The 13241-nt window shown below is 46.0% G+C and overlaps 1 protein-coding gene across 9 annotated transcripts in view; it reads right to left on the bottom strand.

Annotated features, from left to right (window-relative positions):
• pard3bb (par-3 family cell polarity regulator beta b) overlaps nucleotides 1-13241 on the bottom strand; it is a 359080-nt gene that overhangs the window by 126222 nt on the left and 219617 nt on the right. For all 9 annotated transcript variants that reach the window (XM_042320041.1, XM_042320039.1, XM_042320042.1 and 6 more), the window contains one exon: nucleotides 7947-8064. In XM_042320041.1, coding sequence (XP_042175975.1) covers nucleotides 7947-8064 — 118 coding nt within the window. The remainder of the gene's footprint in view (nucleotides 1-7946; nucleotides 8065-13241) is intronic.

The following is a 13241-nucleotide window of genomic DNA, read 5'->3' as shown; positions in this document are numbered from 1 at the left end:
GCTCTCTTCATTTATCTCTTCCTCTCTCTCCCTCTCTTCCCCTCTCTCTCTGTCCTCTCTCCCTCTCCTCTCTCTAGTCTCTCTCAGAAACTCTCTTCATTTTTTATCTCCCAGCTCTCTCTCTCTCTGTCTCCCTCTCCTATCTCTCTCTCTCTCAAAACTCTCTGAGCTTCCTTTCTCCCTCTCTCTCCCCCTCTCTCTCTGTCTTCTCTCTCCTCTTTCCTAGTCTCTGTGCTCTCTCTCTCTCATTTAGTTTTTATCTCCTGAAAGGTCTCTCTGTCTCCTCTCTTTAGTCTCTCTGTCTCCCTCTCTCATATCTCTCTCTGTCTCCCTTCTCTTTAGTTCTTCTCTCTCTCTCTCTCTCCTCTCTCCCTCTCTGATCTCAGTCTCCCTCTCTCTCTCTCTCTGTCTCCCTCTCTCTATCTGCCCCTCATCTCTCTCTCTCTGTCTCCTCTCTCTCTCTCTCTGTCTCCCTCTCATTTTGGAATCTTGTCTCCTCTCTCTATCTCCCTCTCTCTCTGTCTCTCTCTCCCTCTCCTCTCTCTGTCTCTCTCTCTCTGTCTCTCTCTCTCTCTCACCATCTCTCTTTCTCACTATTTATTTATCTCTTTCTTTCTCTCACCTTCCACACACCATCACATCCATATGCGTCTGCTAGAGTGTTTGCAGAGCGGCACAGAAAAGATGATTCATATTAATATCCCTGCTTTAACGCAGACTTGGATTGTACAATATTTGGCCATTCCAGTCAAATAAACTCTTCAAGCTCAGCGAACTTGGTTGTTGATCATTGCTAGACAGCCATTTTCAAGTCTTTCCATAGATCTTCATGTCAAAACTGTAACTAGCCCACTCATGAACATTCACTGTCTTCTTGGTAACCAACTCCAGTGTAGATTTGGCGTTGTGTTTTAGGTTTTTGTCCTGCTGAAAGGTGAATTTGTCTCCCAGTGTTTGTTGGAAAGCAGACTGAACCAGGTTTTCCTCTAGGATTTTGACTGTGCGTATAGCTGTATTCTGTTTATTTTTATAGAGAGAAAAAAGACTCATAGTTCTTGCCGATGACGAGCATACCCATAACATGATGCAGCCACCACTAAACTTGAAAACATGAAGTGGTACTCAGTGATGTGTTGGATTTGCCCCAAACATAACACTTTGTATTCAACTGAAAAAGTTATTGAGTGCCTTATTGCAAACACGATGCACATTTTGGAATATTGTTTCTTCTGTACAGACTTCCTTCTTTTCACTCTGTCATGTAGGTTAGTAATATGGAGTAACTACAATGTTGTTGATCCATCCTCAGTTTTCTCCTATCACAGCCATTAAACTCATCATCATTGGCTTCATGGTGGTTTCCAGTGGTTTCCTTCCTCTCCGGCAACTGAGTTAGGAAGGACACTATCTTTTTAGTGTCTGGGTGTATTGATACACAATCAAAAGTGTAATTAATAACTTTATAATGCTCAAAGAGATATTCAGTGTTATTATTGTTTTTACCCATCTACCAATTGGTGTTCTTCTAGGCATTGGAAAACCTCCTTGGTCTTTGTTGTTGAATCTATGCTTGAAATTCTCTACTCGACTGAGGGACCTTAAAGACACATACATGTACGGGAAACAGATATGGGATAATCATTCAAAAACCACTTTTATTGCACACAGATTGAGGCCATACACGTTATGTGACTGGTTAAGAAATGTATCAAATCAAATCAAAACCTGAATTTATTTAGGCTTGCCATAACAAAGGGGATGAATACGTATTGACTCAAGACATTTAATTTTTAATTTTTTTAATGTTTATTAATTTGTATTTAAAAAATCTAATTGGACATTGTGGGGTATTGTGTGTGAATCAGTGAATCTCAAATTAATCCATTTTAAATTCAAATGTGGAAAAAGTCCAGGGCTGTGAAAACGGTCTAAACCACTCTAGATGGGCAAATGACAGAGTGTGGCTTTAAATCCAGAGCTAACAATACCACCAGTTTACCACCAGATTACCACCAGAGCTAGCAATACTACCAGATTACCACCAGAGCTAGCAATACTACCAGATTACCACCAGAGCTAGCAATACTACCAGATCCGATTTTATTTGACTTGGCCGACCAGATTCAATTTGACTTGGCCAACCAGATTCAATTTGACTTGGCCAACCAGATTCAATTTGACTTGGCCAACCAGATTCAATTTGACTTGGCAAACCAAATTCAATTTGACTTGGCCAACCAAATTCAATTTGACTTGGCAAACCAGATTCAATTTGACTTGGCCTACCAGATTCAATGTGTCTTGGCCAACCAGATTCAATTTGTCTTGGCCAACCAGATTCAATTTGACTTGGCCAACCAGATTCAATTTGTCTTGGCCAACCAGATTCAATTTGACTTGGCCTACAAAAACAATAACAATGTCTAACACAAGCAGCCTTCCTTTGGTCGTTTGATCTTGTTAACAGACATCTGGTTAACAGATATCAGCATATGTAAGATATCGTTAACTACTTGAATATATTATTCTACATATGCCTGTGTAAAAATGTGTTTAATTGTGACTTCGCTGACTGTGCTGCACCACCCTCTTGGTATTATACATACTGAATGTGGACAACTACATTAGACACTCGGTATGTCTCAGATGGCACGCTATTCCCTACATAGTGCACTACTTTAGACCAGGGCCCCATGGGCCCTACTCAAAAAGTAGTACACTATATAGAGAATAGGGTGCCATTTCAAAAGAGGGACTAATGTTAAGTAGTCTAGCACACTACAATGTGTATACTAATAACATGCCCTAGATACAATTCATTACATCAACATTAACTATTCCAAGGTCAGGACTGTTTATCCAAATCGAAACTCAAGTAAATACAGGCAGACCAAGACAGATATGTATATATACAGAGAGACAGAGAGAGAGAGACAGAGAGAGAGAGACAGAGAGAGAGAGAGAGAGAGAGAGATTTTGATAAGAGAGAGAGAGAGAGAGCAGAGAGAGACAGAGACAGAGAGAGAGACAGAGAGTAAATAGACATAGATTTTTTTAGAGAGAGAGAGAGAGAGAGAGACTAGACAGAGACAGAGAGAAGAGAGAGAGAGAGAGAGAGAGAGAGAGACAGAGACAGAGAGAGACAGATAGAGACAGAGAGAGAGACAGAGAGAGAGAGAGAGAGAGAGAGACAGAGACAGAGACAGAGAGAGAGAGAGACAGAGAGACAGAGAGACAGAGAGACAGAGAGAGACAGAGACAGAGAGAGAGAGAGAGACAGAGAGAGACAGAGACAGAGACAGAGAGAGAGACAGAGACAGAGAGAGAGAGAGAGAGAGAGCGAGAGAGAGAGACAGAGAGAGACAGAGACAGAGACAGAGACAGAGAGAGAGAGAGAGAGAGAGAGAGAGAGAGAGACAGAGAGAGACAGAGAGAGACAGAGAGAGACAGAGAGAGACAGAGAGAGAGAGAGAGACAGAGACAGAGACAGAGACAGAGCGATAATGTTTTGAACTGAATCTCCTCTAGTAAGGGAGAACCTCTCAAAGATTCTGCCTCTATTGAAGAGTTGTTGGGTCTGAGATAGAAAGAACTATAAAAAACATATATTATAATATCCAAGAATCAACATGATGTTGTGTTGTCTGGCTGGTTGGTGCCCTGAATAAACATGATGTTGTGTTGTCTGGCTGGTTGGTGCTCTGAATAAACATGATGTTGTGTTGTCTGGCTGGTTGGTGCTCTGAATCAACATGATGTTGTGTTGTCTGGCTGGTTGGTGCTCTGAATAAACATGATGTTGTGTTGTGGTCTGGCTGGTTGGTGCTCTGAATAAACATGATGTTGTGTTGTCTGGCTGGTTGGTGCCCTGAATAAACATGATGTTGTGTTGTCTGGCTGGTTGGTGCTCTGAATAAACATGATGTTGTGTTGTCTGGCTGGTCGGTGCTCTGAATAAACATGATGTTGTGTTGTCTGGCTGGTTGATGCTCTGAATAAACATGTGAACTACTGCTAGGTAAGGTAGTTACTGTAGCTAGGTAAAGGTAGCTAGGTGAGGTAGCCAGGGCTGGCAAAACCTTGGATCACTGCTATTCTAACTTCCGCGACGCATATAAGGCCCTGCCCCGCCCTCCTTTCGGAAAAGCTGACCACGACTCCATTTTGTTGATCCCTGCCTACAGACAGAAACTAAAACAAGAATCTCCTGCGCTGAGGTCTGTCCAACGCTGGTCCGATCAATCTGATTCCACGCTCCATGACTGCTTCCATCACGTGGACTGGGATATGTTTCGTATTGCGTCAGACAACAACATTGTCGAATACGCTGATTCGGTGAGTGAGTTCATTAGAACGTGCGTTGAAGATGTCGTTCCCATAGCATCGACTAAAACATTCCCAAACCAGAAACCGTGGATTGATGGCAGCATTCGTGTGAAACTGAAAGCGCGAACCACTGCTTTTAATCAGGGCAAGGTGACCGGTAACATGACCGAATACAAACAGTGTAGCTATTCCCTCCGCAAGGCTATCAAACAAGCTAAGCGTCAGTATAGAGACAAAGTAGAATCTCAATTCAACGGCTCAGACACAAGAGGTATGTGGCAGGGTCTACAGTCAATCACGGACTACAGGAAGAAATCCAGCCCAGTCACGGACCAGGATGTCTTGCTCACAGGCAGACTAAATAACTTTTTGCCCGCTTTGAGGACAATACAGTGCCACTGACACGGCCTGCAACCAAAACATGCGGCCTCTCCTTCACTGCAGCCGAGGTGAGTAAAACATTTAAACATGTTAACCCTCGCAAGGCTGCAGGCCCAGACGGCATCCCCAGCCGCGCCCTCAGAGCATGCGCAGACCAGCTGGCTGGTGTGTTTACGGACATATTCAATCAATCCCTATACCAGTCTGCTGTTCCCACATGCTTCAAGAGGGCCACCATTGTTCCTGTTCCCAAGAAAGCTAAGGTAACTGAGCTAAACTGACTACCGCCCCGTAGCACTCACTTCCGTCATCATGAAGTGCTTTGAGAGACTAGTCAAGGACCATATCACCTCCACCCTACCTGACACCCTAGACCCACTCCAATTTGCTTACCGCCCCAATAGGTCCACAGACGATGCAATCTCAACCACACTGCACACTGCCCTAACCCATCTGGACAAGAGGAATACCTATGTGAGAATGCTGTTCATCGACTACAGCTCAGCATTCAACACCATAGTACCCTCCAAGCTCATCATCAAGCTCGAGACCCTGGGTCTTGACCCCGCCCTGTGCAACTGGGTACTGGACTTCCTGACGGGCCGCCCCAAGGTGGTGAGGGTAGGCAACAACATCTCCACCCCGCTGATCCTCAACACTGGGGCCCCACAAGGGTGCGTTCTGAGCCCTCTCCTGTACTCCCTGTTCACCCACGACTGCGTGGCCACGCACGCCTCCAACTCAATCATCAAGTTTGCGGACGACACAACAGTCGTAGGCTTGATTACCAACAACGACGAGACGGCCTACAGAGAGGAGGTGAGGGCCCTCGGAGTGTGGTGTCAGGAAAATAACCTCACACTCAACGTCAACAAAACTAAGGAGATGATTGTGGACTTCAGGAAACAGCAGAGGGAACACCCCCCCATCCACATCGATGGAACAGTAGAGGAGAGGGTAGCAAGTTTTAAGTTCCTCGGCGTACACATCACAGACAAACTGAATTGGTCCACTCACACAGACAGCATCGTGAAGAAGGCGCAGCAGCGCCTCTTCAACCTCAGGAGGCTGAAGAAATTTGGCTTGTCACCAAAAGCACTCACAAACTTCTACAGATGCACAATCGAGAGCATCCTGTATCACTGCCTGGTACGGCAACTGCTCCGCCCACAACCGTAAGGCTCTCCAGAGGGTAGTGAGGTCTGCACAACGCATCACCGGGGGCAAATTACCTGCCCTCCAGGACACCTACACCACCCGATGTTACAGGAAGGCCAAAAAGATCATCAAGGACATCAACCACCCGAGCCACTGCCTGTTCACCCCGCTATCATCCAGAAGGCGAGGTCAGTACAGGTGCATCAAAGCTGGGACAGAGAGACTGAAAAACAGCTTCTATCTCAAGGCCATCAGACTGTTAAACAGCCACCACTAACATTGAGTGGCTGCTGCCCAACTGTCACACTGACTCAACTCCAGCCACTTTAATAATGGGAATTGATGGGAAATTATGTAAAATATATCACTAGCCACTTTAAACAATGCTACCTTATATAATGTTACTTACCCTACATTATTCATCTCATATGTATATGTATATACTGTACTCTATATCATCTACTGCATCCTTATGTAATACATGTATCACTAGCCACTTTAACTATGCCACTTTGTTTACATACTCATCTCATATGTATATACTGCACTCAATACCATCTACTGTATCTTGCCTATGCTGCTCTGTACCATCACTCATTCATATATCCTTATGTACATATTCTTTATCCCCTTAAACTGTGTATAAGACAGTAGTTTTGGAATTGTTAGTTAGATTACTTGTTGGTTATTACTGCATTTCGCTACACTCGCATTAACATCTGCTAACCATGTGTATGTGACAAATACAATTTGATTTGATTTGAGGTCATTTAGCTAGGTAAGGTAGCTAGGTATTGTAGCTAGGTATGGTAGCTAGGTATTGTAGCTAGGTAAGGTAGCTAGGTAAGATAGCTAGGTATTGTAGCTAGGTATTGTAGCTAGGTATTGTAGCTAGGTAAGGTAGCTAGGTAGGGTAGCTAGGTATTGTAGCTAGGTATTGTAGCTAGGTAAGGTAGCTAGGTATTGTAGCTAGGTAAGGTAGCTAGGTAGGGTAGCTAGGTATTGTAGCTAGGTAAGGTAGCTAGGTAAGGTAGCTAGGTATTGTAGCTAGGTAATTGTAGCTAGGTAGGTAGCTAGGTATTGTAGCTAGGTAAGGTAGCTAGGTAAGGGTAGCTAGGTATTGTAGCTAGGTAGGGTAGCTAGGTAAGGTAGCTAGGTATGGTAGCTAGGTAAGGTAGCTAGGTATTGTAGCTAGGTATTGTAGCTAGGTAAGGTAGCTAGGTAGGGTAGCTAGGTAGGTAGCTAGGTAAGGGGTAGCTAGGTAAGGTAGCTAGGTAAGGTAGCTAGGTATTGTAGCTAGGTAAGGTAGCTAGGTAAGGTAGCTAGGTATTGTAGCTAGGTAAGGTAGCTAGGTAAGGTAGCTAGGTAAGGTAGCTAGGTATGGTAGCTAGGTAAGGTAGCTAGGTAAGGTAGCTAGGTATTGTAGCTAGGTAGCTAGGTAGAGTAGGTAGCTAGGTAAGGTAGCTAGGGTATTGTAGCTAGGTATTGTAGCTAGGTAAGGTAGCTAGGTAAGGTAGCTAGGTAGGTAGCTAGGTAAGGTAGCTAGGTAAGGTAGCTAGGTAGGGTAGCTAGGTATTGTAGCTAGGTAGGGTAGCTAGGTAAGGTAGCTAGGTAGGGTAGCTAGGTAAGGTAGCTAGGTAGGGTAGCTAGGTCAGGTAGCTAGGTAGGGTAGCTAAGGGTAAGGTAGCTAGGTAAGGTAGCTAGGTAAGGTAGCTAGGTATGGTAGCTAGGTAAGGTAGCTAGGTAAGGTAGCTAGGTATTGTAGCTAGGTAAGGTAGCTAGGTAAGGTAGCTAGGTATTGTAGCTAGGTAAGGTAGCTAGGTAAGGTAGCTAGGTAAGGTAGCTAGGTAAGGTATTTAATATTTAACAGGTATCATTAATGTAACTGTGAAAGACGAAGAAGAGGGAAAAAATGCTGACAGTAGCACAGAGTCAGATATACATTAGACATGCTAACATGTACATGCTATATGCTAGCATGCTAACCAGCACAGTGTTAGATATACAGTAAACATGCTAACATGTACATGCTATGTGGTATGTGCTAGCACGCTAAGTAGCACAGGTATGTGCTAACTCACCATTAGATCTCTCATAGATGACGTTGTTGACCACAGGCAGCTGGGCTGAGTTGTTAGCTGATCTGGCTGGGCAGCTGACAGAGACATCAAAAGACTGGTTCGAAGGGACAAATGGATCCTGTCAGAGAGAGGAATCATACCGTCACAATTAACATCATGATCATGAGATGGAGAAAGAGACCAACAACGTTAGCAAAGCTTCAAACCGTATTTCAAATCAGGGTCATGAGAATGTGATATGACAGAAATATATTTATATATATATATGTTTTAAACTCTCCAGCAACAACGTTAACAAAGTCGGTGAGTTTTCTGACCAAAATAAGAGACCAGACACTCAACAGATCTATACAGGACAAAAATCCTAAACCGTTAAACCATTCTAAAATTTAGACCTTTCTTCCAGACTCAAAAGGTCTGGACAAACAACTAGTGTGTTATTGTGGTCACACGTTCACTGTCCTGTTCACTGAGATGGGTCCTGTCCTGGTCACTGAGATCGGTCCTGTCCTGTTCACTGAGATGGGTCATGTCCTGTTCACTGAGATGGGTCCTGTCCTGTTCACTGAGATGGGTCCTGTCCTGTTCACTGAAATGGGTCCTGTCCTGTTCACTGAGATGCGTCCTATCCTGTTCACTGAGATGGGTCATGTCCTGTTCACTGAAATGGGTCCTGTCCTGTTCACTGAGATGGGTCCTGTCCTGTTCACTGAGATGGGTCCTGTCCTGTCCTGTTCACTGAGATGGGTCCTGTCCTGTTCACTGAGATGGGTCCTGTCCTGTTCACTGAGATGGGTCCTGTCCTGTTCACTGAGATGGGTCCTGTCCTGTTCACTGAGATGGGTCCTGTCCTGTTCACTGAGATCGGTCGTGTCCTGTTCACTGAGATGGGTCCTGTCATGTTCACTGAAATGGGTCCTGTCCTGTTCACTGAGATGGGTCATGTCCTGTTCACTGAGATGGGTCCTGTCCTGTTCACTGAGATGGGTTAACTAGATGTTAACTAGAGGACAACTCTACCCTACTGATGTTAACTAGAGGACAACTCTAACCTACTGTACTGATGTTAACTAGAGGACAACTCTACCCTACTGTACTGCTGTTAACTAGAGGACAACTCTAGTGCAGTCAGTGCAGATAGAGTCAGTGCAGATAGAGTCAGTGTAGAATGGCTCAGTGCAGATAGAGTCAGTGCAGATAGAGTCTGTGTAGATAGAGTCAGTGCAGATAGAGTCAGTGCAGATAGAGTCAGTGCAGATAGAGTCAGTGCAGATAGAGTCAGTGCAGATAGAGTCAGTGTAGATAGAGTCAGTGCAGATAGAGTCAGTGCAGATAGAGTCAGTGTAGATAGAGTCAGTGCAGATTGCTCAGTGCAGATAGAGTCAGTGTAGATGGGATCAGTGTAGATGGGGTCAGTGTAGATAGAGTCAGTGTAGATAGAGTCAGTGCAGATTGCTCAGTGCAGATAGAGTCAGTGTAGATGGGGTCAGTGTAGATGGGGTCAGTGTAGATAGAGTCAGTGCAGATTGCTCAGTGCAGATAGAGCCAGTGTAGATATTCTAGGTAACCATTCATTAACTATTCAGCAGTCTTATGGCTTGAGGGTAGAAAATGTTGTCTCGGTGCATGCTGGTCCAAGAGCTTCAACACAGTTTTCCTGTGAACAGGCTTGGTTGGCTGGAGTACTTTGGCCTTCCTCTGACGATACCTGTTGTAGAGGGTCTGGATGGCACTGGGCTGTTCGCATCTCCTTCTGTAACACTTTGCGGTCGAGGTTTATTCACCACACCAAGGGGTGATGCAGGCAGCCGAGACGCTCTCGACGGTGCAGCTGTAGAACTCTTTGAGGATCCAAGGGTCCTTGGTAAATCTTTTCAGACTCCTGAGGGGGGTTGAGGCGCTGTTGTGTGCTCTTCAGATGGATGAGGCGCTGTTGTGTGCACTTCAGATGGATGAGGCGCTGTTGTGTGCACTTCAGATGGATGAGGCGCTGTTGTGTGCACTTCAGATGGATGAGGCGCTGTTGTGTGCTCTTCAGATGGATGAGGCGCTGTTGTGTGCTCTTCAGATGGATGAGGCGCTGTTGTGTGCACTTCAGATGGATGAGGTGCTGTTGTGTGCTCTTCAGATGGATGAGGCGCTGTTGTGTGCACTTCAGATGGATGAGGTGCTGTTGTGTGCACTTCAGATGGATGAGGCACTGTTGTGTGCACTTCAGATGGATGAGGCGCTGTTGTGTGCACTTCAGATGGATGAGGCGCTGTTGTGTGCTCTTCAGATGGATGAGGCGCTGTTGTGTGCTCTTCAGATGGATGAGGCGCTGTTGTGTGCACTTCAGATGGATGAGGCGCTGTTGTGTGCTCTTCAGATGGATGAGGCGCTGTTGTGTGCACTTCAGATGGATGAGGCGCTGTTGTGTGCTCTTCAGATGGATGAGGCGCTGTTGTGTGCACTTCAGATGGATGAGGCGCTGTTGTGTGCACTTCAGATGGATGGGGCGCTGTTGTGTGCACTTCAGATGGATGAGGCGCTGTTGTGTGCTCTTCAGATGGATGAGGCGCTGTTGTGTGCTCTTCAGATGGATGAGGCGCTGTTGTGTGCTCTTCAGATGGATGAGGCGCTGTTGTGTGCTCTTCAGATGGATGAGGCGCTGTTGTGTGCTCTTCAGATGGATGAGGCGCTGTTGTGTGCTCTTCAGATGGATGAGGCGCTGTTGTGTGCTCTTCAGATGGATGAGGCGCTGTTGTGTGCTCTTCAGATGGATGAGGTGCTGTTTTGTGCTCTTCAGATGGATGAGGCGCTGTTGTGTGCTCTTCAGATGGATGAGGCGCTGTTGTGTGCTCTTCAGATGGATGAGGCGCTGTTGTGTGCTCTTCAGATGGATGAGGCGCTGTTGTGTGCTCTTCAGATGGATGAGGCGCTGTTGTGTGCTCTTCAGATGGATGAGGCGCTGTTGTGTGCTCTTCAGATGGATGAGGTGCTGTTTTGTGCTCTTCAGATGGATGAGGTGCTGTTGTGTGCTCTTCAGATGGATGAGGTGCTGTTGTGTGCTCTTCAGATGGATGAGGTGCTGTTGTGTGCTCTTCACAGCGGGTGTGTGTGGAACTTGAACCTCTCGATCCTCTCCACTGCAGCCCGGTTGATGTGGATGGTGGGCGTTCTTGCCCCCAGTTCCTTGGTCTTACTGACGTTGAGGGAGAGGCCGTTGTCATGGCACCTCTCGACCAAGATGTTTTTAGTCGAGCTGTGGCAAATATGTCAAAATAATATATGGCACAAGACACCTGTCTGATTCACGCCTGTCTGATTCACGCCTGTCTGATTCACGCCTGTCTGATTCACGCCGGTCTGATTCACTCCTGTCTGATTCACGCCGGTCTGGTTCACGCCGGTCTGATTCACGCCGGTCTGATTCACGCCTGTCTGATTCACACCTGTCTGATTCACACCTGTCTGATTCACACCTGTCTGATTCACGCCTGTCTCAGTGGACTAAACCATTATTGAGGCCTGTGTTGTATTCCTGAGAGACTCAGTGTTGTTATCCTGAGAGAGAGACTCAGTGTTGTTATCCTGAGAGAGACTCAGTGTTGTTTTCTGAGAGAGAGACTCAGAGTTGTATTCCTGAGAGAGAGACTCAGAGTTGTATTCCTGAGAGAGAGACTCAGAGTTGTATTCCTGAGAGAGAGACTCAAGAGTTGTTTTCATGAGAGAGAGAGACTCAGGGTTGTATTCCTGAGAGAGAGACTCCGAGTTGTATTCCTGAGAGAGAGACTCAGGGTTGTATTCCTGAGAGAGAGACTCCGAGTTGTATTCCTGAGAGAGACTCAGAGTTGTATTCCTGAGAGAGACTCAGTGGTGTATTCCTGAGAGAGACTCAGAGTTGTATTCCTGAGAGAGACTCAGGGTTGTATTCCTGAGAGAGACTCAGAGTTGTATTCCTGAGAGAGACTCAGTGTTGTATTCCTGAGAGAGACTCGAGTTGTATTCCTGAGGCGCTGTGTTGTGCTCCTGAGAGAGACTCAGAGTTGTATTCCTGAGAGAGAGAGAGAGAGAGAGAGAGAGACTCAGAGTTGTATTCCTGAGAGAGACTCAGAGTTGTATTCCTGAGAGAGAGACTCAGAGTTGTATTCCTGAGAGAGAGACTCAGAGTTGTATTCCTGAGAGAGAGACTCAAGAGTTGTTTTCATGAGAGAGAGAGACTCAGGGTTGTATTCCTGAGAGAGAGACTCCGAGTTGTATTCCTGAGAGAGAGACTCAGGGTTGTATTCCTGAGAGAGAGACTCCGAGTTGTATTCCTGAGAGAGACTCAGTGTTGTATTCCTGAGAGAGACTCAGAGTTGTATTCCTGAGAGAGACTCAGTGGTGTATTCCTGAGAGAGACTCAGAGTTGTATTCCTGAGAGAGAGACTCAGGGTTGTATTCCTGAGAGAGAGACTCCGAGTTGTATTCCTGAGAGAGACTCAGTGTTGTATTCCTGAGAGAGACTCAGAGTTGTATTCCTGAGAGAGAGAGAGAGAGACTCAGAGTTGTATTCCTGAGAGAGACTCAGAGTTGTATTCCTGAGAGAGAGAGAGAGAGAGAGAGAGAGAGAGACTCAGAGTTGTATTCCTGAGAGAGAGACTCAGAGTTGTATTCCTGAGAGAGACTCAGAGTTGTATTCCTGAGAGAGACTCAGTGGTGTATTCCTGAGAGACTCAGAGTTGTATTCCTGAGAGACTAGTCAGACAGAGAAATAATAGGTGAGGAGAGAAAGCTGCTTTGGTTTGGCCTCGCTCCCTTCTGTCTCTCCTCTCCTCCCACCACCAGCCTCAGGCTTCAAAGACTTGGTGACACCAGAAGGACCATGGAACAAGTGACAGACTCTCTCTAATTGTATTGATACACAGCAGAGGAAACAATAAAAGGATGAGAGGAGAGTACAGAGAGAGAGAGACTGAGGAGGAGAGCAGAGGGATTATGTTTCCCACGGCCCCATCGGGCCTGCAGCCTTCAGTCAGAGCACCACACTACAGTATCCTCTCTGTCTGTCTCCGCCAGGCCACGACACCACGCTACCCTATTCTCCTCCGGGCCTCAGGGGCACGCCGATGTCCCCAGGCTTAACTTACTGCTAGTAATGCTGCTTTTCCACTGTAAAACAAGTGTTGCACTTGTCTATAGACTCCTATGTTATACTAGGGATGTTGGGGTAACAGGGAGCCTAGTGGTTAGAGTGTAGAGGTGGTAGCGTAGCCTAGTGGTTAGAGTGTAGAGGTGGTAGCGTAGCCTAGTGGTTAGAGTGTAGAGGTGGTA

Source organism: Oncorhynchus tshawytscha, linkage group LG03 (genome assembly GCF_018296145.1).
Source record: "Oncorhynchus tshawytscha isolate Ot180627B linkage group LG03, Otsh_v2.0, whole genome shotgun sequence".
NCBI lineage: Eukaryota > Metazoa > Chordata > Actinopteri > Salmoniformes > Salmonidae > Oncorhynchus > Oncorhynchus tshawytscha.
This window is presented reverse-complemented; position numbering and strand designations above follow the sequence as displayed.